The following is a 24,735-nucleotide window of genomic DNA, read 5'->3' on the forward strand; positions in this document are numbered from 1 at the left end:
GCTGGTTTCGTCTTTCTGGCGCAAAGTGGGCGATAAACAAACAAGAGAGAAAAGCCGATCAGCTGATCATCGATCAGTTTCATGATTGAAGTAGCAACAGGAGAGGGAGGATGAGAGAAGAGGCAGCTGTGCAGCGTAAAGACAGAATAAATCCAGCTTTGTGTCTTTTTCCATTCTAGCTGAAGTTCGGGACAAACTGCGTCTCTTCTCAGCTCAATACGAAACGTGTAATATTTTCTCTGATTGAGGGACCATTCCATTTTTTTAAGGAGCCGTTGGCAACTCTACTAACTAACCTTATGAATAAAATAAAGTTCACTATCAGTAACATCATAGCAACCGAACAGCTGTATAAAAACTCCAAGCTGGCTAGAACGCAGTATGAGTTATTGCAACTGACAGTAAAAAGTCAGCACAACGAAAATAAACTCCACCTAAACTTAGTTCATATCTGACCCAGATAGACTGCAGGTCATAACTTCTTACCTGAAGTTCAGTTCACCTGACACTCGGACTGGCGGCTGCCTCGGGGCTCTCCTCCTGCCTCCCCTTCCCTCATCCACCTGCTGCCTCTGTGGAAGCCCCGCCATAGCCACCACCAAACAACGGAGTTATTTCTACACATCGACCTGCATCTGGCCAATCCACCACCTCTCATTGTTCATGCCCTTACAAAAATAAATAAAAAATAAGTCAAATAAGCCCGATGGCCAGTCCAGCTATGTTAACCTGCAACCAAATCTGCAGCTCCATACAGCAATGTTACGACTTAGATTACATCTTATAACTCATAACTCTTATGTTAGCTGCCCTCTGTAGCATACTGTCTGAAATATTCCACGGCTGCAATAATTCTTTAAGTGTTATTTTTTCCTTGGTATTCTAATTTCGCCGAAGTTTACTAAACTCAACAAACTTAATATTACTTACCGGGACATTTATTCTGTCCTCATTTTCTTTCACCGAAAAATTGTTTCCTGCAGTGACGTCTTTCGTGCTTGGCTCTCCTACCTTTGCTAACGTGATGCACATAGCGCAGAAGCCGATGCTGCATTCACTTACACTCGGATATCTGAGCGTCACCGTGAAAACATAATCGGACATTTGATATTTGATTGAATTTTATTGTTTTGCCTTTGGGGTGGCACCTGGGGTGGCCAGTCTGGTTGGGGGGGTGGCCTGTGCCCCCCCAGGCCACCCCGCTGGACACGCCATTGGTGCCTGGAAGCTGTTGGACCCACTTCTGTTTTTTCTTTTTTTGGGGGGGGGTTTACAACTCCTAATGTTTGTATTATCACCGGGATGACTTTGAATTTCTGCTCTAGTTGTTCCTCCAGCACCTGTTATTTCCTTATTTTTTCATGCGCCTTCTTCCTGATATCGCCATCTACTGGGATTGCTATATCTATCTCAACTTCTTCTCCTTGTCAACCACCACTGTGTCTAGATGGTTAGCAAGCAGCTGCTTGTCTGTGAGGAAATCAAAGTCTCAGAGGACCTTTGCCCTGTTGTTCTCAACCACATTTGGTGGCATCTCCCATGGGGATTTGGGGACTTCCAGTCCATATGTGGCACAGATGTTCCTTTACACTATCCCATCTTGCATCTTACTTCCTGTTACTATATGTTGGGATTTTCAATAGATACATAGATTATTCTTGATAAAGCATTGATAAAGCATTTTTTACCACAAGCTTGCAATTTTCAGCTTCAATGGACTGTTAAAATGTAATGACCTGAGGTGGAACAGAGGGGGAAAGAGATTTAGAAATTAGCCCACATCAGAAGTCTTAACTTTACCCTCCCCCCTCACTAGCAGATAAATATTTTAAAAAACACAGCTGTTTGATATTAGGTGTACACACACACACACACACACACACACACACACACACACACACACACACACACACACACACACATTCACATACTTACCTGCATGAACACGCACAAGCACAGACAATATGCTCATGCTGAGTTCCTGATGAGATAAAACAGGCACTGGCTCAATTTTTTTGCCACATCCCTCCACTCTGCACGCTGCTGTGCTCCTGGACTCTATAGTCAAGAGGTTTAGTTCTATAGCAAACAAAATGCACACTTGACTGCTCTCACTGGTACTGGAGGAAAACCAATATAACATTTCAGTGTAAATGGCAAAGTCTCGCCTCCAGAAATGTAAACTGTGGGGCACTGGCTGCTCTCTAAAGTGTTGCTGAAGAGAACACTGAACTTTCAACGTACACAACCATGATACACTCGGTGGATCCTTTGGTCTTTCTCTGTGTTAGCAACATATTATTATTATTATTATTATGTGGTGTGTAGATAGCTACTAAAGAACAAATAAGAAATAAATAAAAATAAACTGATATTTACTTGTTTTATAAGTAAATATGTCATCATGACCTATGTGTGGCAGGTAATGAAGTCGGAAGATACTGTAATGATTAATCATTACTTTATTATTTCTAAAGTCAGTCATTCCTGACTAAGTGAAAGCAGCAGTGACCATAACATACTAGAACTTGTTAATGTTGTAAAGTCAAAATATTAGTAATAAGAAATCAAAACCTGTTGTATATAATATTATGATGAATAAAATATTGAAAGAAGCTTCTTTTACAATACTTTGAAAGACATAAATGTTAAGAATGGAACTTTGTGCAACGTTTCCATGCTTTAGGTCACATGAGTGACTAATCCTGGAGTAATCAGTAATACAGTAAAAAGATTTTCACAGTTTTTAGGCTGTGAAGTGGATCTGAGTTAATCAGGAACTCTTTTTAAAGAAAATGAGTTGTTATTTTCTTAAATATTCTTTTGATGGTTGACTTTCATAGGGATATATGTGTGATACATCAGCCTGTTCCTATTTTGTTCCTAACTCATTCTTTAGCACAATGTTTATTAATCTTATGTGTATTGCATCTCTTTATTAATCCTTTGTCACTTATCACAAGCTCCAGCAGTGTTAAAATGAACAAAGTGTATCAAATGAAAATATTTTTTTCTGGTTTGCATTTCTCCTCAAAGTTCTTCAAAGAAACTTCATTTCCTCTACTTGCTCCGTGCAGTGGCTTGCTTCAAAGAAAGTGCCTATAGGTGCCAGCATGACTATATCTTTGTAGCAAAGAGTTTATAAGTGCTACATTTGTGCTGCAACGCCTGGTAAGAATATGTTGACAAGAAGCACTCTGTCGGTGCATTCATGCATTTTGTGTCAAAGAGTGGGGCAAAGCGATTTACTCCTCCCGTATGCTTCAAACACATTACAGACCCTGACAAGACAAGAGCCAGTGGTTACATGGCATCCCCAAAATCTAAAGCCTGACATTAATGCCTTTAATACAAGGCTTAGAGTGTACTTCTTAGCCCCCTCATCCTTACTATGTTACAAACTTAATAGAATAGGTTACTTTAGTCTTGAAAATATGAGTTATAAGATAAGATAACCTTTATTAGTCCCACACGTGGGAAATTTGTTTTGTCACAGCAGGAAGTGGACAGTGCAAAAGTTATATGGCAAAAATTAGAATACAATAAGAATAAAATACTGTACAGAATAGAATAAAATAAAATACTATATACAGTAGAATAAATAGAATAAAATATACAATGGGATAAAAATAGAATACAATACAAATACTCTGTATACAATTGAGTAAAAATACAACTTTGTCAGAAAAAGAGTATTGCACTTAGTGTTACTGCACATGTGTGGATGTGTGTGTTCGATCAGTTGGAGTCTTTGTTGTGGAGTCTGACAGCAGTGGGGAGGATGTCATCATCTACCCACTTTAGAAAAAACAGAATTAGGTCCCAAGTCCGATTTCGTCTTAATTGACACCATTCTGCTACTAGAACTGCAATTAATGTGTCTTCTTACATAGGCTTCATGCTCTCCCGTTTTAAAAAGTACTAGAAATATGAATGTTGGTTTTTTTTTTTAAGTTAGGCAAATTGTTAAATAAAATGTACATGAACAAAGTTAATGGGAAAAGTAGGGGATTATAGTGAATGTCACATCACAGCACCCCCCCCCCCCTCCCCCCCAGCCCCACACACCACCTGGTATTACATCAAAACCCCTAACAGAATTTATATTATATCATATTATATCATATCATATTATATCATATCATATTATATTTGGGGTTTTGGTGTCAGACAAGCAACGCCAGGTGGGCCTTCAAGTTCTAAACCTTGATAGCTTTGGTTATAGTGTTGTTAACATCTTGTTGATTTTCAATCATGAACCAGTGGAATAACAGAGGGCTGAAGGAAATGGTCTTCTGTCCTTTGGCTGTTAAAGCAAAAATGCTTCTTTTAACTACACTTTCAGCTACAGCTACACACCAGTCGACTGGTTGAAGTGGTAATAGCCAAAAATGAAGGTCAGATCATTCGGGGTCAAAACTGTAGCTGCAAAAACACATTAGATGATTATCTCTGCAGCTGGTCTTTGAGGGTCACTGCAGTCAGCAGTTAAAACTATCAGTCAGAGGAGAATAAGTTAGCTCTTCCCTGCAGTGGGATTCATCTACAACATTGACAACCACACGAGCAAATGTCATTACATGGACTGAGTGCATACAAATTATAGCATATGGAAAAAAAATGTCTTTTAAATTTTCATGACAGCCCTGTGTAGTCTTATGTATGCACGCATGGTCTAACTGCAAACTCCTTACAAAGGGAAGCTTAGTGATCATACCTTGGTATTGCAAGTCCCTTAGCTTAAATTTTTGAGCATTGGTAAATGTTTTAATAGTCACAGCTTCTATTCCCTCCAGTATCAAGCTCTCTTTGTCATTCTTTCAAACAATAGCTTTTGTTCTTGGTGTCCAGAATTATTACTCTTGACTGACACCAGCAGATACTTTGTGTGTACATCTTTGACAAAATTGCAGTATATGCGTAGGAGAATGGGTGCCACTAAACACTTTGACAATAATGTCGACTCTAGGTGTTAAGAGTTTCTTAAACTGCAACTCCTTGTCCACTTGATTTCCACATACTGACAAAAGGCAATTAGGAAGGAGCTCAAGTAAAGTGAGGTGACAAGACGAGACTGGAGAAACGACAGGGATAGTGAAAACACAAGCGGAGCAGTGTCTGTTTCTACAACTTCATCATCCCGGCCACTAATTAAGACTAATTAGTAAGCACTAGGGAAACAGGCAGGCTCAAAAAACTTAATTAATGTGAGGACCCATGATGTCTGGGCATAATAGCTTCCTCAGCACCTGCTTAGCACAAGACAGAACATTAACCTACTGTTGCTTGGAGGTCTCTAGACAGTCTGTAGATATCCAGCAGAATTTTTAACTGGCTGGTGCAACCTTTGATTAGCAGTGAGATCTGAGCTGAGCATGTCGTATTCGCACTGATCAGCAGATAAATGGCCTTTACCTATCCGCAACAATAACCTGCCATCATATGCAAGAGCAAAGTTTGGTTTTGTACTGTTGCAATTACGTTATATTAAAAGCACACTTGTTTTGTAAATCTGCCCTTTTCAAAGTATTCATTGCTCACCATCATGATAGCTAATTAGCTGGCTCTATAACTGTCAAGACTGTGGAGATCTCATTGAAAAGTGTATACCTTTAGTGTGCAAGTCCACTTCTAATAGGCACACATTTATTTATTTCTGTGAGAGTTAATCAGCAGATGTTGATAATTATAAACAATTATTCAAGTGAAAAATGTAATATGGCAAAAATCTGTCAGGGCATTAAACATGAACATATATTTTTGCATATGTTTAGTGAAACTCAGACATGACTGCGAGTAAAGTATTTATATACCTTATGTGAATATATTACAGCTTTAACTGACAAATACTCTTTAAGACGGAAAAAGACTGAAACTAACAATAAATCTAATCAAAACCAAACTAAATATTTATGCAAAAGGAAAAAGCAAATGTAAGAGGGAAACTCAGTTTGTAACGCTGCTCTGCTGCTTGTCCTGCCCTTTAAATGATTCACCTTGAATTTTTTGACACTATATTTAAGCAATGCAGCATCTTGCAATAATATCTCAGAGCAATTTTGAGGAAAAGCAAACAAAATTGTTAAGTAATCTAAAACAAAATTTATGTACATCTCCGCTAAATTAATTTTCAGTTTTATAGATTTCAAATAAAAGTTCATCATGAAAAAACTCAGACAACAATGTGCACCGGCAAATGCATTATGGAGCAAGCAGCAAGCAGAAGTTATTGCCCAGGTCAGTAACATTTTTTATTTAATACTTCTAAGATCAAAGTTATTTTACTTTAATACTATAGAGTTTGAAAAACACCAAAAGCACTCAGCATTCTGTCAGTCATAAAACCCTCTATCCACATTTTTTGAAATGTTGAGATTTGAGGTCATGCTGGTGTCAGGTAAGGGCTCCAAGGAGCCTCTCGGTGAGTTGAGTAATGCAGTGGGAGACAAGGTCAAGGAGAGGAGTAGAATTGAGGGCAATAATGTTCTTCCCACTGTGTTATCGGGGCCTGACAGACTGCCGAGTCACTGGGAGGCAGCCCTCCTTACAGCTCATTTAGGAAGACATTACACCAAGACATGTTGAGAGGGCACCTGCTGAGTCAACCTGGCTTTGGTACTTACAGACAGGTAGAAAAACATACATAGACAACTGGGCTGGGGAGCACTGCTGTAAAACAGAATCACCGATTAGGGATAGAAATCCTTGCTACAAGATTTGATATAATAAAACAATCTGACATCGAAGAATTTAAAATGTAAAAACAAAAAGGTATTTTTTCCTAAGAATAAATATCATAGGGACCAATTAAAGTTTCCATGAATATTTCATAAAACGCTGAGGTGGAGAGGTCATTAGATGCAATGTGGCATGCTTCAGTTGCTTGTTTAACACTGAAGAGGGCAGTGGGGACCTCACAGGAGAACGAAAGCTGGTCTTTGATTGACAACGCTGTAGGCTTTAACAAACACAGGGCACAGTGAAATAAGGGCAAAACAGGGGATGGTGGTGAAGAAAGGTGAAACCCAGAGTTCAAATATGCTCAGTGGAATGCCAAAGAAGAGAGAGCAGCTTGTTTCAGACTTAAGACTCACAGGATCCAAGTGGTTGTAGCAATGTTGATGCCTCAGTAATGAGATGAGCCTTATCATAGCTGACACCAAGGTGCTCGACTATGTCAACTTGTTGACCATGTCTAACCCTGATATCCCATAAAACAAATCGGTGCTCATTTTGCAAACTGCTCCAATGTTCTGATAGCCTATTGTTTTTCCATTTTTTTCTCATAGTGTGTCTAGCAGTAGGTGACAGGTCTAAACAGGATTTGCATCTGAAAATAGCAGAAATGCGAGCATGTCTCATGCAAGAAAGATGGCTACAGACTGCAACAGCGAGATAGAGAAAACCAATGCAAGGCACTGCATTTGACCTTGAGAGCAGTGCTGACACAAGAAAGATGACAGATGAGATTAAACTAGATATTTAAAAAGATACAAGTAAGCCATTTTAGACGGGGTCCGGTTTAATCAAAATATATTAATATAGATTCAATAAAATATGACATATATTATATACATAAGTTGAAGTATGTTCAAGTCTTCTAACAATAATATGCAATCAATTGCTTGAACTGCTTAAAAAAAGACTTTATGCATCTGTTTAAGGTTCTGGAGTCTCTAAACTGCCACACTTTCATCTCTGGCCCAATTCCTATTTCTTGACTATTGTGTGGCTCAGTCACCCACTGAGCTTGCACACCTGGCTGTCATCAGTCTGTAGTGACAACAAAGTATGTTTTATAGATAACTTTAACTTGTTTGAGGAGCACAGTGGGCTTTATTGGAGGGGCAGTCTACACTCTAATAGAGCAGATGCTGTTGACGAACATATCTTATAGTTTACAACACTCGCATACTCCATCTTTCTCTGCCCGCTCTCATGTACCACCCAACCGCCACAATCACAGATCAAGCACCACTCCCTCAGATGACCTGCCTAGCAGTATCTGATGTCCTCTGGGTCTGAACCATTTGTTGCCACAGTTTAATTACCAATTACAACGGGCAAAGGCTGTTGTAATTGGAAAACAGACTTGTGAACACCACAGTCCCCAAAATCCCAACCCTCTAGAGATTGTTTCTGCTCCGAGACCACTTAAAAAGGCACAAATATCAACAAAAAGTATTTTAATTATTAAAAACACAAAGACAAAATAACGGGTTCAACTGTACCAAGAAGCACAACGATTAACATTAAAAATAAACATTAGGTAACTCTTTTCTGTTACTATATGATCAAAAATATTTATTTATTTTGCCTTACAGAAACCTGGCTGCAGCAGGATGAATACTTTAGTTTATATGAATTAACACCAACGAGTCACCGACTGTCAGAATCCTCTTAGCACAGGCTGAGGAGGAGGTGTGGCAGCAGTCTTTCACTCTAGCTTAGCAATAAACCAAACACCTAGACAGAGTTATAATTCATTTGAAAGCCCTACTCTTAATAATGTTAACCCTATCTAAATAATAATAATAAAACAGACTTTTTAAAATCTGATTTAGAACTCAGTACATTTAAAATAACTATATTGGGTGATTTTAACTTACCAGTACATACTTAAAATAACATGTTACACCAACCTTTCATTTATTAAAGGTCTCATTTGGTTTTTCTCGCAATGCAAACGAGCCAAATCAACATGTTATTCACACTCTGGATCTTCTCCTGATTTATGCCATAAAAACTGAACATTTTACCAGTTTTTCTTAAAAACTGTCTGTCTTACAAAGAGTCAGAGGTCTGTTGAGCCAAGTATTCCTTTAACTAGTATTGACTTCATTGATTTCTTTACTAATAAAATGTTAACCACTAGGGAAAAAATATTCACAATCACCCACAAACAAATCATTAAATACAGAAACATTAATAACAGCTTAAATTTATTGACTCTTTCTTTCCTGTGAAGCTTTCTGGACTAACTCAACTAATTTCTTCCTCTTAATCATCAACATATTTGTTAAGCCCTATTGCTACAAGACTGTTCAAAGAAGTCTTCCCATTAATTACTGTTGTGGAAGTTTTCCATTTAAATAAAGCCTGCAGACGAGCAGTGAGCGGTAGCTAACATTCTTTAATCAAAACACACAAAGAACAGAAAACCAAGCTTGTGGAGAGCCTACATGACCGCGGGGCAGACGGTCAGCAGAATCTCACTGAGCCTAGCATGGCTCTCAGTTAAATACCTTCTTCAGGAACAAAAGGCAGTACACAGCTGTTTCACACCTTAAGGTTCACACTCCCTTGCTACCTCCCAGAGTCCTCGAAGAGACAAAAGATTCTTCCTGTGGAGTTGTCTGCTTCCCCCAACTTCCTTACTAGACCCCCACCATTTGTCTTAATGTATGAGTGTGAGACTTGTTAAAATCCAGTGGCACCAAGGCATTATACAATAAAAATAAATGTGATTAATACATAAGTAAAAGAAACTCATTAATATTGATATATTATCACAAAGGAGTGTGAAACTCCTTTAAGTGTACAATAATGTTGATGTGATATACACAATGTCAGGAAAGCAATTCTGGTATTAATGTGATTCTTGATTTAAGAATCAAAGGGTGGGATTGTATAGAATTGATTATATTGAATCACATTAATACCAGAATTTCTTTCCTGACATTGTGTATATCACATCAACATTATTGTACACTTAAAGGAGTTTCACACTGTGTATCCTCACTTCACTGTTCTCCCACCACCCTTTGTTCATCTTTAATCATCCCCACAATCTAAGGTCTCACACGCAAATGGCAACAACAATGATACAGAGGAAAGGCCTTCTCCAGAGTGTCAAAGTACTTGTGTGAAAGTGAAACAGCATTAGGTGGTCATTCCCAGTCACAGTCATGGCTCCTGGTGTCTGTGCCATCTACAGAGTCATAATTCCAACGCTGATCTCCCTCTGCGCTGTCACCTTTGGTGCTTGGCACGCTCTCTTTATCCTTCGATTTCTGTTCCAACGCGGCTGTAGATTAGGAGCAGAGCAAGTCGTGCACTCCTGTAGTCCTCCTCAATGTCAACGTAGAAACTCTTTCATTTTATTTTAAGATTTTGCTGTTCAAAATCTCCTCATGACAACCTCTTGGAAGCCCAGTGGTGCAGTCCACTGTCGTTTGTCAGTTGTCCTGGAGATGGTCCCTGCTTCTCACTGGTCCTCTTGAAGCCTTCTCTCCTGGTCATGGTCTGCATCTGCGCCTCAGTCAATCCTTCCATATCCCTCATGTCACGGTCCCTGCAATTTAAAAATGAAAGCTTCCCCGGAAAACCTTCTTTTGCCCTATGTTAACTTAACACAATTAGACATGCACGATAAAGTTGTGCATTATCTCTTAAAAATTCCAGGGATTCTCCCCTGGAGTAGCTTCACTCCAGGCCCTGTCGTAAGAAAAAAACATTAGCCAGTGGTGTGTCCTGCTGTAAATCATGTGATTAGATCCCACGATTAGCCCTTTGCTGTGGAAAAAGTGATGTAGATGTTAGCGCAGCGCATCTGTATGCACACTTTCTCACAGTGACCTCTGCACTGTAAACAATACAAGGTTATGAATAAAACACTGCTGGTAAATTCACAAAGACACAGAAAGTGGCATTTAAAAGGTTAGGTCAGCATGGCCCAAAATCTCATGCAACCTGTTGCTGTCATCTTTCAAAAAAAAAAACATTTGGTATGCTGAAGCATTAAGACTTCCTTTCCCTGGTACTAAAGGGCAAAGTCCAAGTCGTTAAAAACAGCCCCACACCATGATCGCCCCACTACCAAATTTTGCACTCCTGGCAATGGCCAAACCCAGAGTTATCCATTGGATCATCATACGAAGAAATGTAATTTGTCATTCCTGAGGCTACTTCCCTGCTGCTCTAGAGTCAGTGCATCCTTTACACCACTGCATCTCAAACTTTGCATTGTTTGATAATGTAAGGCTTGCTGCAGGTGTTAGCCTTGGAAACTCTTACAAAAAACTACACCCTGCTCTTGAGCTAATCTCAAACCCACATGAAGTTTTTTTTTCCCACTCACTTTCAGACGTCTTTTTTTACACTTTGAAATCTGACGCAACGTTTGAACATGAAAATCTCCAAAACCTTTGGTACAACTTGTCATATTTGCTCAATCAAGCATAAATGTTGAATGAAAGAAAAGAAACGGCATCCCCTTCATTTTTGTGACAGCAAATCTCACCTCAAAAATATTCTTCATGTTTTATTTTGCATTATTGTGAAACATACATTTAACTGTACACCATTCAAAAATCTTCACTGGTTGTTATTTGCAATGTGAATTTTTAATTACCCAGTTATCAGACAAGTCTTGGCATGTCTGTTCCAAATTCCCTGATTCATTCTGATAGAAGGAAAGACCAAAAATAAGAGTTTGTTATTCATGTGTAAACACTACCTCAGATTTCAATGTGTGAAGAAAGGTGGGTCGACAGACCAAAAAATATAACTTGAAAAGCATTTAATATATGGAGCTAAAATTTCAAGTGACTCATCATATATGTTCAAACTTTCTACCATTTGTTTTCATGCATTCTTTGTCTCAAGTTTGTACAACACAGAAAATGTTCTTAAAATTGGTTTGAGATATATATATTTTTTTTCAAATAATGCAATGATTTTGTGCTGAATTTCTATGCACAAGCACCGAAATTACACGGTTGCATTTACAATGTACAAGAAGGCAACATTTTTTTCATGCAAGACTAAAATCAACCTGAAAGCAGCTAAAGGCCAACATCAAGGCAATAATATTCCAACTGTTAAAAGATTTAAAAATCTGACTAAAAGTTTATCATTGTGAACATCCTACCTTTGTGTGGCATTTAATATTTCGCATGGATCATAAAGTGCTGCACATAGAGAATGATTGTAACTACCCTGATGACTGGAAAAGTCAGGCTGGATAAATATCAACACGTAAACAGCAAACATGAATATTCAAAGTGGCAGACACATTATATACAAGTTGCAAGTAATGCTTTACTGTTTTATTTTGAAAATGTAATTATAAATGAAATGTAAAAACTACATGGTAAATGGGGAAAAAAACTAATTTAAATAAAATCCTGCCACTCTTTTCTTTAATTTAGACCTAACAGCTCAGGCTTTTTCCTCCATCCTATGTGTTTCTTCTCCATAACAGCACAGAGACAATAGTGCCTCGTGTTGCTTTAAATCAACCTTGTGAAATAAGGCCTGTCAGATGGTCCTATTACAAAAAGCAAAATTCTGCACGGTGTCAACAAGCTGGCTTTTATCAGCTGGCTTTTATCAGCAGGCTTTTTTCAGCGAAAACTAATCAAGACCCAATGAAAGACCAGAAATGAAGAACAATTTTTCCAGTCATCCATTTATTCATTTTGTCTCAAAAATTTGAAAAGGCCTTGATGATGGCAGCAAAAATTGCAAACAATATTGGTTGCTTTATCAGTCACAAAGAAAAGAAGGAAAGCAAAACTTTGTTTTTGTCATTTCCCAAATACTTGGACCACTTTTACAGTGATTGTATTTTTTTTCCCCCGTTTTCTTGCTATTGGCATGGTAAGATTGATCATGCCTTCTTCCAAGGTCTGGCTTTTTCCTTTTAGCTAAAAATTGTATCATATTTTCACCCATTGTCTGCCTGTAGCTGGCAGGTGGAATCACTATATCTTCTGCTGACTTCTCATGGCACCTTTATCACTGAAAACCTTCCATGTCCTTGAACGCTGATTGTACCACAGGTCTAATCTAAACACTATATTTCCTGCCAGGAAGCCTTTTAGCCTATTAACGTTTTAGCCCTTTTTCCCCTTGCTTTTGATATCCTGCCGCATTGTTCCTTGCCTTCAGCACTCAGTCCGGCATATGAAGCACTGAAAATTGGTTGGGTAAAGATAAAGATTCAAAGTGTGTTTGGAAACAAAGTTGATTATGGGGCTTTCTAAGGCTTATATTAGCAGATTCATAAACGGAAGAGACATGAATGGAAAACTGCAACCACACTGCAGTGTAATGAAAAGCAACATAAGGAACGTAGCAGCTACGAGCCTCTTAAAAGGCCCCAATAAATGCGAACTGGATGAGCAAACAGAATAAGTGATGGTGGGTGAGAAGACCTCTGCAGAGGAAATGTATCATTAAATCAATCACTTAAAAAGACAAATAACAAACAAGTGCCAATAGCCTTGTCAGCAAAAGGAGCCCATCATAAAGTCATTTAATGTGTTGCACCTTTATATCTCTCACCTCCTCGATAAATTAGATAGGGGTTTGTCATTAAAATTTGAGTAGAATGCACCCGGGAGATAAAAAAACAGCAGAGATATGAATCAAAATCCATTCGAGAAGTATCGGAAGAGAAATGAGAAAGCTGGAGCTGCGGACACTTTTAAAATTCACTGTCGCTGTGTAATGATAAAGCATGGCTTCACTGTGGCAAAGCACCAGCTCTCTCTCCTTACGCATTCGTTCAGATCAAGCATTTGCCAGATCTTGTTTTGTGGGGAGAGTTCGACTTATGCTTATTCCCCATTATTTTCTCTTGCTGAACAACAGCCGTGATCCCTGTTTTCCAATGGTTATATTATGCCGAGCCCAGTAGGAAAGTAATGAAGGCACTACAAACTGCTAAGAAACTCAGAATGAGGGTGCTTACAAAATAACTATTTAAGGTTCAAAGACCAAAAACAGAATGTCTGAGGAGTGTCTGAAACAACTTATTTAGAGGACAAAATGTGTAGGGAAAAAAAAAAACCACAGCCGGAGGAGAAAACAAATGGAAAACATGAATAGATGGAGTAAAAACACAGTGATAGATGAATAAGATATGGAATAGAAGAGTGTGTTTTTTGTTTAAATCAGCCTGAAAGTCATTTCTTTTCTCTAAAAACTTCCTAATACGATCTAATCACTCAATCAAGGATTATTTGAAAGGGTGAATTGCAAACTGTGTCTGTTAGAAAGGTTCCAACCTGCTATTTCCTCCCTAATCTTTCCCCACAATTGCCCATCCTCTCTCATCTCTTTGGCTTTCTTTCTCTTTGCAAATGGCATATGCCAGTGCCTGGGTATATGTGCTGAGCTTGAAGTTCTTGCATCCTCATACTTAACACATTTAGTTAATATAGCCTGTCGCTTCTTTTCCAGTTCATTTAACTCTCTCTTTCTCTCTCTTCCCCCCTCTCTCTCTTTCTCTCTGTGGAGCAGAGGTCTGGTGAGATACAGGGAGAGAGAGATTAGTGTCTGCTTGGTTCATTTCGGTGCCTCCAAAGAATCAGAGACTAATCCTGGCCTCAGCTGCTTGGATGCTTCTGATCTGTTTGCACATAGAGGCTGTGCCAGTGGAGCGCAATTGTGCCACAGAGATGCCACAGCCAAATAAGAGGCTTTGTCCTCACACATAGTGCTAATTTCTGCTCAATCCAGGTGTCTGTGTTGCCTAATTTTCCTTGGGCTTAAGTCAGCTTGACATTAGGAGCGTTAAACCCCAGCAACAGACACGTGAAATGCAGAGATAAACATGGTCAGCGCATTGTTCAGTTCTTCCTTTACAGTAGCAAGAAAATGCACTTGGTGGCTTTAGTTACAGGGTTCATTTATTGGCATAGAAAATGAGGAAAGCTCAAGAAATTTCAGAAAGGAAAAGAAAGTGGAAATGGATCAAATACATCACAGTGCACATTTCTCACAGCTCCACAAATTTCGAGTTACACTGTCAACATATCTTCCTTTAACCTCCTGGCGTCCACATATGTGGACATCACATTTTGGGTTATTTAGACCAAAATACTCAATTTTGCTCTACAAGGGCCTGATATCCACTTACGAGGAGATTATACTGCTACTGTTCTATCAAAATTTTAAACGAATATCCTCATATGTGGCTCTTATTTTTCTTAAAAACAAAAATAAGGTAAAAAAAAAAAAATCTGGTAATTCTTTGTTTTTACATTCATCGGGCCCAATATACCCAAATATCAAAGAGAAATTAAAAATGCATACTGTGGAAGAGTTCGGGTCTTAGGAGGTTAAGGACTTTTATAAAGTCCTACTTTATAAATTGTTGTTGATACCTTTTATTTTAAACAGGGGTTTAAACTGGATGTTAAGATCACATACCGGTAGTGGACCCTGGAGCTTTCTTTGCTCCATCTCTAAACTATTCAGAATTCAGTGTAAACTAATTAGTGTAAGATTTTAATGTGAGCCAGCTACAATGCACAGTAATTTACACAGTAATATGTGTAAATTTGTAGCCTTTAATCTCTCCAAGGCAATTTCTAATATTAATAAAAAAGGACAAAATAATGCCAGCCTTATAGTTAAAGGTCAAACATTTAGGTTTCCCTGATAATGTGAATGGAGTGGCCTTTTTTCACCCTGTCATGTAATTTGTCAGTGGTGTACACTGTGGGTGCACTGCAAAAAACGATTTTCAAGAAAGTAAAAAAACCCTTGTTTATGGACATTTTTTCTTATTTTTTGTCTAAAAAGAAAATATATTCTTAACAAGCAAGTTTTGCACAAGAAAATAAATCTTATTCTAGGAAAATATGTCTAACTTTTCCTTAAAAGGATATTTCAGCTCATCTTGAGCTTTATTTACCAGTTACAAGGTATGAAAACCGTTTGGTTGAAATTCCCTAATAAAAACAAGATTATTTTTCTCATTTCAAGAGTAAGGCCACTTAAACAGCTGCTCAGTTTAAGAAATGTATTTATTGACACTAAAGTGTAATAAAACTGCTGTCAAGTTTGACAAAACATGCACAAAAGCTGGAACTAAAAGCACATGATAAACATGAAATACAGGCCCATTTGAAAAACAGAAACGGCATAACTCATTCACTTTAGGCCATGTCAAACAGATTAATAGATCAGCATCAGACAAGTATCAGTACACATATCTTCACTGTGGCAATGCTACAATCGCATTCAACTGTCAGATTTGATAGAAAACTCAACAACAAAACTGTCCAAAACAATAACCTGATAATACAGTTCATGCATGTAAAGCAGTGTGCCTTTTATAAAACATCTGTTGAACTCATGTGTAGTCCAATTACATCACACAGGTAATATTTCATGACTGCATATGTCATATCTTTGTGTGTGAAACTGTAATATGGAGTGAAATCCATAAGATTATCAGCGGATATCAGCTCCGTTGCTTGTGCCATGTTTGGAATCTCTATCTTATATGACATGTAATCTTTGTCATAACAAATGGTATTGTGCTGCTGGAATTCAAAACAGTACAATGATGAATTGATCACATAGATATTTTTCACAAGCCCAAATATAGGTAAACCACTAGAACCAACAGCACAAACAATTAATGACCTATCCCTTATGTATTTGTTACCATTTAGATTAAGCCATTTAACAGTCACTGCATGGTTTACTTCATCATTTCCAAGGAAGGCCCTCATTTTTTCTTTTAAGTATGACATTATGCTTACTTCTGAGGTTGGTCCTAATGTGCATTCATTGGAAAAAATGGGGTGATCAAAACTTTCCACATTCTGACAACATTCATACATTTGATTATGCTTTATTAAAGATTTGCAAACATTTTTAAAATTTATTTTTGACGCCCATTGTTTGAAAAAGCAATGTTTCGATTCAAATCTCATGCACATATGACGGACCATTGGTCCCAAACGTTTAATTTGGCTTGGTGTATGAATCAAATAATGTTGTTTTGGTGTGATGTTGTTATATGGGAATAGGGCTTTCATGTGCTTCAAGTGCTGTTCAATGAGGATTTTCAACTTGTTAATAGTCTGCAGACTGATGACAGGAGCAAGTAAAATCTGAACTATCTCAATGAGTTCAAGAATGAATGCGTAGTGTTCAGTACCTTTGGCTGCATCAATCAGAAATGGCAAAATTTTCAGAAGAACAATCATTTGCCCCGAGGACTGCTTCAACTTATTGTCACTGGAAGCTAATGTACTGTAGGTAATAACACTTGGTTTATCTCTAATATCAACTAGAGAGTATGGGAAACCAGTCACTGCAGCATTGAAGAGATCTAAGTCTAGCTCTCCCATGAGAACTAAGTGTTTCAACACACACTTTATTTCTAATGGAGCAATCCCTTCAAAAATTACATGCATCATGTCTTGGGGTGTTTGTTGGATCAAGTTGAATGCTGGGAAATTAATAAGTTTGCTTCTTCTGTTTATTCCATATGTTGTTTTTAAGCTGCTTCTTAGATACTCTGTGTTGGCCTTCTCAATTTCGCTACATTGCCGGACATGTCGTTCAAATGTCCGTTCCTCAAAGTTATCCTCATCAAAATAAATTTGCATGTCCTCAAATGAACATTCACACTGCCTGCATTTACTATGAGCAAACCCAACACCCTCTTTAAACCCGCAAAGCTCATGTTGCGCCAAAGTGTCTCCACATAATGAAACTAATGCTCCAAATATTTCACGTTCACCATTTCCAGTTTGAATTTTAACTCCATTATATAGCTTCACTAAGTCCTCATGCAGCCTTTGCAAGATTCCATCTACACCACATTCAGAAAGCGCACTCTTTTTTGCAATGGCAAGTAGACGAATGGCAGGTAGTTTTGATCGATATTTAGGATTAATGTTTCCCAAAGTATAATAGAACATTACCAACTTATTTTTGGAGGCATGAGACCCAAGTGGGTTACAAATTTCAATTTCATCTGAGTAAAGGATAATCTGTAAGGCAGAGGGGTGTGCAGAAAATAAACGGTGAGACTTCATGAGTTCTCCATCTATGATATCATATAAATACTCATTTCTCAAATTTTTCTGCTCATCTATCAATGCCAAAACTCTTGGATGGGACAATAACTGCTCCAAACTTCTGACAAGCGGAACATAATGAAAACATTTGGGCACAGTAGTGAGGAATCTTTTTTTCCCATGACAGCAGTATACCCAACACAAACCTCCTCGGACTCCACAAAATTGAAATTTCTCTTTATCACATCATCCTGCCTGTATGTTGTTGAAACAGAGGCAAATGGATCCTCAATCTGGTCGAAGACTGCCAAAACATCTTTTTCAAGTCCACTTCCATGATGCTGCTGGAAAACCTTTTGTACCTGACTTCTCAGATTATTGACCAACGATGCCTGATACTGTTGTAATGCTGCAACGACATCATTCACACCACTCTGAAAAACAGACAGAAAGGACAAACGACATCTTAGTTGTTTGCTATTAAAAGAGATTTTTAGCGAATAGACAACTTATAATGTAAGGACTAATAACGTACGTAGCTCTGCAACCAAAAAAACTGCATAGAATTATTTGACTGTTTCTTATAGATTTTTTCCCTCACTGAAACTGAAGAAAAAAAATTTTTTTTTTTTTAATTCCTTCTCGGATTTCTTGCAAAACTCAAATTTTTAGTTTAATTAAGATTACAATTTTCCTTTTTAAACTGAGACTAAGAGTTAGGTGGCAGAGGAAGGCTTGTGATGGGAGCAACCCTGAAAAGGATAGGCGGAGGCAAATGGATGGATGGCTGGAGACTATGACTGCCTTAGTTTACCTAAGGCAGTCATAGTCATTTGTTGGAAAGTTGGAGGCACATACAAGTGATGCTCGGTTTTGCATAGTTACTATTAGGATAATCAGAATGAATTAAAGGCTGTTACAGTTTAGGGAAATTGTTAATAATAAATGATGAAAAAAAATAGAGCCACATGTTAAAATAATCATTCTAATTTTGTATGAGCACAAACCTGTGAAAGACGATGTTTCTCTCTTGCAGTCAATACAAGAGCTGTTGCTTGTCTGGTAAGAACATCGTGGCAGGAGTCATCCTTCAGAAAAGAGAAATAAATATAGGAATGTTATAAACTGGTAAAATGTTTTATCAAAAGAAGTTGTTATTGTTCAGTAGTGATAGACTCACCATAGATTGGGATGATGCTACTCCATCTGCGAACCCGCTTGGACAAGCTGCTGAAATGTTTGGAGTCGAGGTATCATTGTTGGTCTGGGATGGAACAAGGGGCCTTTGCGAGATATGGGCACCATCATCGAAGCCAGAGTACAATGTCTTATTATTGTCAAAAGTACCAAAATGTTCGGGGCACACACTGTCTGGATCATGCTGTATTATGTTTTGATCAATCACTGCATCTTCTCCTGAGTTCAATCTGGTGTCTACAGCTGCATCCATTGTTGGCTGGCTTGTTGGCTGGTTTTCGACCACTGGATCAGTCCTGTAGGCCCACATGTTACTCAGACTTCTGTTCTCCGCTGATGAGGGTTCCCTCCTAGAACTGCAATTGAGATTAATTGATTAATTGACTAGTTAAAGATATTAATTACAAGCTACACTGATCATTTCTAAATAATTCTATTCTGCATTTGATAATTTACTCCAAAATATGTATGTTTTCAGACTGAGTTTAATAAATTGTTACTAATTTATTGCTGATTGATATTTGGTAGCTTAACTGTAGTTTAAAAGCTTTAAAAATCCTCAAAAACCTAAACCTGGAAAGCTAAACTAAAGAACACAGGAAACATTGAAAATGTTGCAAAAACCTTACAACCTGGAGCAAGGAGCATGAGACATGAAAACCTGAGGGAGGGAACACAGATGACACAGAGGAGAAAATGCAGACGATCCGACAAAGAACAGAGGGAAGCACACACTAAATATACACACACACACACACAGGGAAACGAGGAATTGGCAGACAGGTACGAAACACAGCTGACACTAATCAGATGAGAAGAGACCAGGGGGAAGGGCAACAGAATACACTGATGCAGGGCATGGGACTATCAAAGTAAAACAGGAATAAACATGAACATCAAACCAGGGACACTTGACTCAAGACAAGGGAGGCACGGAGAACACCTAAACACAGGAAATAATTAACAAATAACCAGGAAACTAACTGAAACAATGAATATTAATAAACACAAACAACCAAGGAGACTCTGGACCATGCCCATTGGTTTATTTAAAACAAAAGTAAAAAAAAATAAATAAAAATGGTGTTTTCTCTATTAGGAGAAATTAAGCACTCAGAAAAATTGTTTAGAAATAACATTGATGTGGATCATAAGGAATTAGCATTAACATATCTACTGTTAAGCTGTAAACACAAGTAGGAATCTAACATGAATACTTTATATGATTATTTTCAAAGATATCAAAGTATATAGTCAGTCTCACCTTACAGATTTTTGTGTCCTAGTCGATCCGCTGCATCGTCCATTGCCAAGGTGGTCGGAGTGTGTTCAACGAATGTGATACCAAAATGAATTGTAAACACGATATTCTTTGACACATCCATCTATGCCACAAACTACACGGAAATCTGGACTATGGCTATGTGCAGAATTAATATGACTCAGTAAGGATTTGAGGGTCAGACCCACAAAAACGAAGCAGATAACACAGCGCCAAATCATTTTGTTTCACTGGTCTGTGAACCGTTTCTCCCATAAAGCCAAGATGACCAGGATTATTCCATTAAGGGGTAGGAATGGCTATCCTAATTCGGTGCCTTATAACAGCTGTACTAAGTAATAGTACCGACATGTCAGTATTTACTTAATATAATCTAACTAAATAGTTAAATCTTTAAATATATAGAATTTTATAGATATAAAACAGCGAACTAAACCATTTCTGTACACAACCCCATACTCCTGAGTTGGTACAGTCCAGCTTCGCGCCTCTAGCTTCGCGCCTCAAATTTGGATTGCAGGATTAGTAATATTTTTGGGTCCGGGATACAGTGGTACAGTGTGAAGAAATTAAGGCATGCTATGGAGAAACTGGACGAAATAACAATTGCCACCCTGAAAGGTATGTGACTGTTTTGTTTTTTCTATGTTTTGTGTTCTGCTATGTTGCATGGTAAGTCGCTAGCATGGCAGGCTATACCCGGTTGTTAGCTTAGCTTGTGCGGTTAGCTTAGTTGCATTAGCATATTTAAATATGCTAGTGCTATTACACTACATACATGGGTATTTCTGAAAACGGAGATTTTCCGTTTTCATTTTAAAAATAATCCCGTCCACACGGAAACGCAGAAATGAAGGAAAACGCTGCTAGGAACATGCCAAAGCAACAGGTGGCGATATATTCCTAACCGTGTAGAAATGTTGGCCAATCAGAAGTCTAGAAGCCTCGGTGGGAAATAGTAAAGAAAGATGGGGCATAGAAGCAGAACCCAGTCTGGAGGGACAGTAACTGTGTATATGTAAGTATTTAAACACTGCAGAGAGTACAATTAACAGTAACAGTATTGTAGAAATTCATTTCACCGAAACAATAACGTGGCGCACAAGGTCCACACCTTTGACGCTGCGTTTTCTCCGTTTTTCTCGTCCACACCTAAATGCAAAAAAGGAGTTTTCGAAAATATCCACCCTGGCAAGCGTTTTTAGAAATCTCCTTTTTCAGTGACTGAAAACGCTGTTTACGTGTGGACGAAAGGTGCAAGCGAATCACAAATATAATACTTTTTCCAGTCAATGGGAGGAAGGTAATTTAGAACCTGTGGAGCAGTCAGGAGGGAATATAATGGAATAGAGTATTGTTTTTAAATGGTAAATATTAAATTATGTTTCTTGTGCATCCTGTTTGTTACCCAAGCAAAGCTGTCAGCTGGCTTGCACATGAGGATGATGCAATGTAGTGATAATTGGAAACTCCTATTGCAGAAGCAAATGTTGGAGAAGACCTGCTCTCATCACTTTCACGAGATGACATCAAAGATCTGTTTCCTGGTCCTGAACATTTCCTCAGGCGTCGGGCTCTATGGCTTGCAGTGCACAAATGTGAAGAAGTAAGTTCTGTCCTATCGCTGTGTGACAAAACTGAGAACACACCAGCTTGTTTTATGCAGTTTCAAGTAATTCCACCAATACTCACTTAACAGATAGACAGTAGAATCTTCTTTAGTTTTGATTTAAATCAAGTGGCCCACACATTTATTAAATATACATATTTTTTATTGTTCAACACTTTACTGATATTTTGTTGTACTTTCTTTCATGTGTAGAGACCTAAAGTTCTTGTGCAATTTTATGTGAAATTAGCCCCATGTACACTGTATTTTAGAACAAGACTGCTGCTGAAAAAATGCTAACAACTACTGGAGATGGTGACTTCTCCAGAGAGGAACCCAGCACTTCTAAGTTTGTGACTATGTCCAACCCAGAGTACATAGTCTTCACAGACAGTGAACTTGAGCAAGCTCGACATTCCTACTTTGAAAAGAAGCGGCTGGGGACAGAGTGTGCTGAACCTTTGTCAAAGGAACTCTTTTGTCGACTTGTAAGAAACACCATGACAAACATGATTTCGATAGCAAGAGCAGCTGAAGACTCCAGATACCCCAGCAAACATGAGGTTGATGCCATGGCAAAGCGATTAATGGAGTACTACCCAATGCTTAAAGAAACGTGTGGTGAGTGGGTAAGTAGCATTTGCTCAATACCACTCTGTGTTAATCATGAGTGATGTATCTTATCATCTTTTAATTTTTACTGTTTGTACCTGTTAGGAGCATGTTGCTAAAAAGCTAATGAAGAGACTCTCCAATGTCAAAAGTCCAAGGAAGGGCAAAAAACCTCCTGCGAAGAAGCCAAGAAAGGATGGGAATGAAAGCGTTGCAAAAAGTGACAGCAGTGGGGAGTCCAGTGCATCAACTATTATTCTAGATAAATCACCAGTTAGATCGATGGGCACCCCAGTGCACCACCAGGATGGCAGTGATGAAGAATGTAAGTATAATATAATGCACCCTCTTATTACAGCCTGAGTGTAAATGTGGTTTGGACGATCCTTTTTTTTTTTTTTTTTTTTTAATTCTGCTAACAATGGAACACAACTACTTCACTGTTTATCTTGGAATCTTTGTGTTCCATTTAATAGTGACAACTTCACAGGATTAATGAACAATTTTAAGATAGGTGGTTAGTTAATTTGTTGATCTAATTTACAGAAATATTTTGGTATTTTTGTATTATTGTTTTGCACCAATAACAGATATATAAAGCCTTACTGTGGCAATAAATGATTTACACACCTCTGCTCTGTGTGTTTAGCTGGTTCAGCTGACTTCTTTGACAGCCAAAAAACCCAGGCAAGACACTACAAGACACTTCAAGAAATATACAAGACCAAAAAACCGAACAAAGCTGCTGTTACCCAACTGCTGAACCTGGAGTTTGAGTCTAGAAGACAATTCATTAACTCTGATGCTATAAAGGAGCAGGACAGAGCAGTGAAGATACTAGAGGCATATCCTTGTTTCAGAGAACTGGACCATGTAAGCAGCACTTATTTCTTTTAGCCATCCTGTTATTCCTTTGGGGACATTTTGATATGATTTTCAAATTTCTTAAATACTGGCCCTCATGTTTAAATTGTTATCACTTATTGTCAAGACCAGATACAGAGCTAGACAGATCTATCTCAGTTGGGTTTCTGTCTGTATTTTTCAGGTCCTTGATGAGCTGCGGAGAATTATTCAACCATCCAACTTGAAATACATTTCTGAGATGAAGGATAGATGGGAAATCTTCTACTCGAAGGTGCAGTTTTATGGTGTCATGAAGAAAGTTATGAAGCCGCCAAAAACTTTGGATGGAGGTAATGCTACAGTATCTTGATTTGTCTACATTTATGCTTTGCAGATTACATTATTTGCAATGCTTAATGGTGTTGCCCTGTCTTATTTTTCTTTTTTCAAACCAGTGGAACATGCAGCAGCTGTGTTCAGAGCCCTTCCCGTGCTTTTCCCTTCCAGCACAGTACCACCTAAGAAGCTGGGCATCTGTAGTGAGGCTTTTTTCCATGTCCTAAAGGTAAGGCTGCAATATTCTATGTGTATATATTGTTGAATTTTGCAGTTACTCATGTTTTCATTTTATATATTTTACTGTGGAGTCAGTCAAATATTCTTAAAGTTCAGATCCCCATAACATGTTGATGTTAATAAAACCTACAAAAAAAGTTGATCTATTTTAAACTGTAATGCAACTCAAAAATTGTATTTCTTACGGTCTTGTTCTAATCCTCTTTTTTTCTGTCATGTAGACTTCAGAAGACCCTGAAGGCTACCTGCGTCAGCGACCCCTGGCTTGTCCAGTTCTGCTTGTCTCTGACGGCAACTGCATGATAGCTGTTGGAACCACACCAGTGAGCACTTTTGACCGGAAGGATCTTAATGAGGGACTGCTCTATCTGATGGCATATTACTATGCCCTCCACCTCACATATCCAAAGTGCATTTCCACGCTGCTGTCTGTCTTGCAAACTGAAATACTCAAAGACTCCATCCATGACCGAGATTCAACCCCCTCTTACAAGAAGGCGCTTGGTGAGTGGAAGTCATTCATTGAGTGAGTCTCTCAGATGACAGACTCCATCTGCCTTGTTTATCAGACTCAGTGTTGGTCAGTGAGGTTGTTTTTTTTCTCTCTAGAAAAGTTGTTCAAATGTAAAACACATGTTTGTTTGTGTGGTCGTTAAACTTGTTCTTCTAAAATGTTATGTAATATAGGATTTGAAATAGTGATTGTTTTAAGCTTCAGCAAAATTTATTTTTGATACCAGCCATGAGTGTGTTATACTGTTATTATTCATGTTAAGAGTATCTGGAATATGCACTTCTTATATTGGCCATGTTACACAGTACCCTGCTGAAATGTATAA

General features: G+C 38.2%; 2 protein-coding genes across 2 annotated transcripts; one reads left to right on the forward strand and one right to left on the reverse strand.

Annotated features, from left to right (window-relative positions):
• Positions 1-17,055: 17,055 nt before the first annotated feature.
• Positions 17,056-20,264, reverse strand: LOC146663921 (uncharacterized). Its single transcript, XM_085415343.1, has 3 exons — positions 18,955-20,264; positions 18,782-18,862; positions 17,056-18,208 (listed from the first exon to the last, which is right to left on the reverse strand). The coding sequence occupies exons 1-3, from the start codon at positions 19,279-19,281 to the stop codon at positions 17,852-17,854; spliced, it is 765 nt and encodes a 254-aa protein (XP_085271469.1). The 5' UTR covers positions 19,282-20,264; the 3' UTR covers positions 17,056-17,851.
• Positions 20,265-20,368: 104 nt separating this feature from the next.
• Positions 20,369-24,464, forward strand: LOC146663922 (uncharacterized). The gene is made up of 6 exons (XM_085415344.1): positions 20,369-22,491; positions 22,580-22,799; positions 23,124-23,347; positions 23,523-23,670; positions 23,776-23,885; positions 24,118-24,464. The coding sequence occupies exons 1-6, from the start codon at positions 22,156-22,158 to the stop codon at positions 24,424-24,426; spliced, it is 1,347 nt and encodes a 448-aa protein (XP_085271470.1). The 5' UTR covers positions 20,369-22,155; the 3' UTR covers positions 24,427-24,464.
• The last annotated feature ends 271 nt before the right edge of the window (positions 24,465-24,735 follow it).

Source organism: Rhamphochromis longiceps, linkage group LG8 (assembly GCF_057381845.1).
Source record: "Rhamphochromis longiceps isolate RC_006_pf linkage group LG8, R_longiceps_female_GT1.1, whole genome shotgun sequence".
NCBI classification, from domain to species: domain Eukaryota; kingdom Metazoa; phylum Chordata; class Actinopteri; order Cichliformes; family Cichlidae; genus Rhamphochromis; species Rhamphochromis longiceps.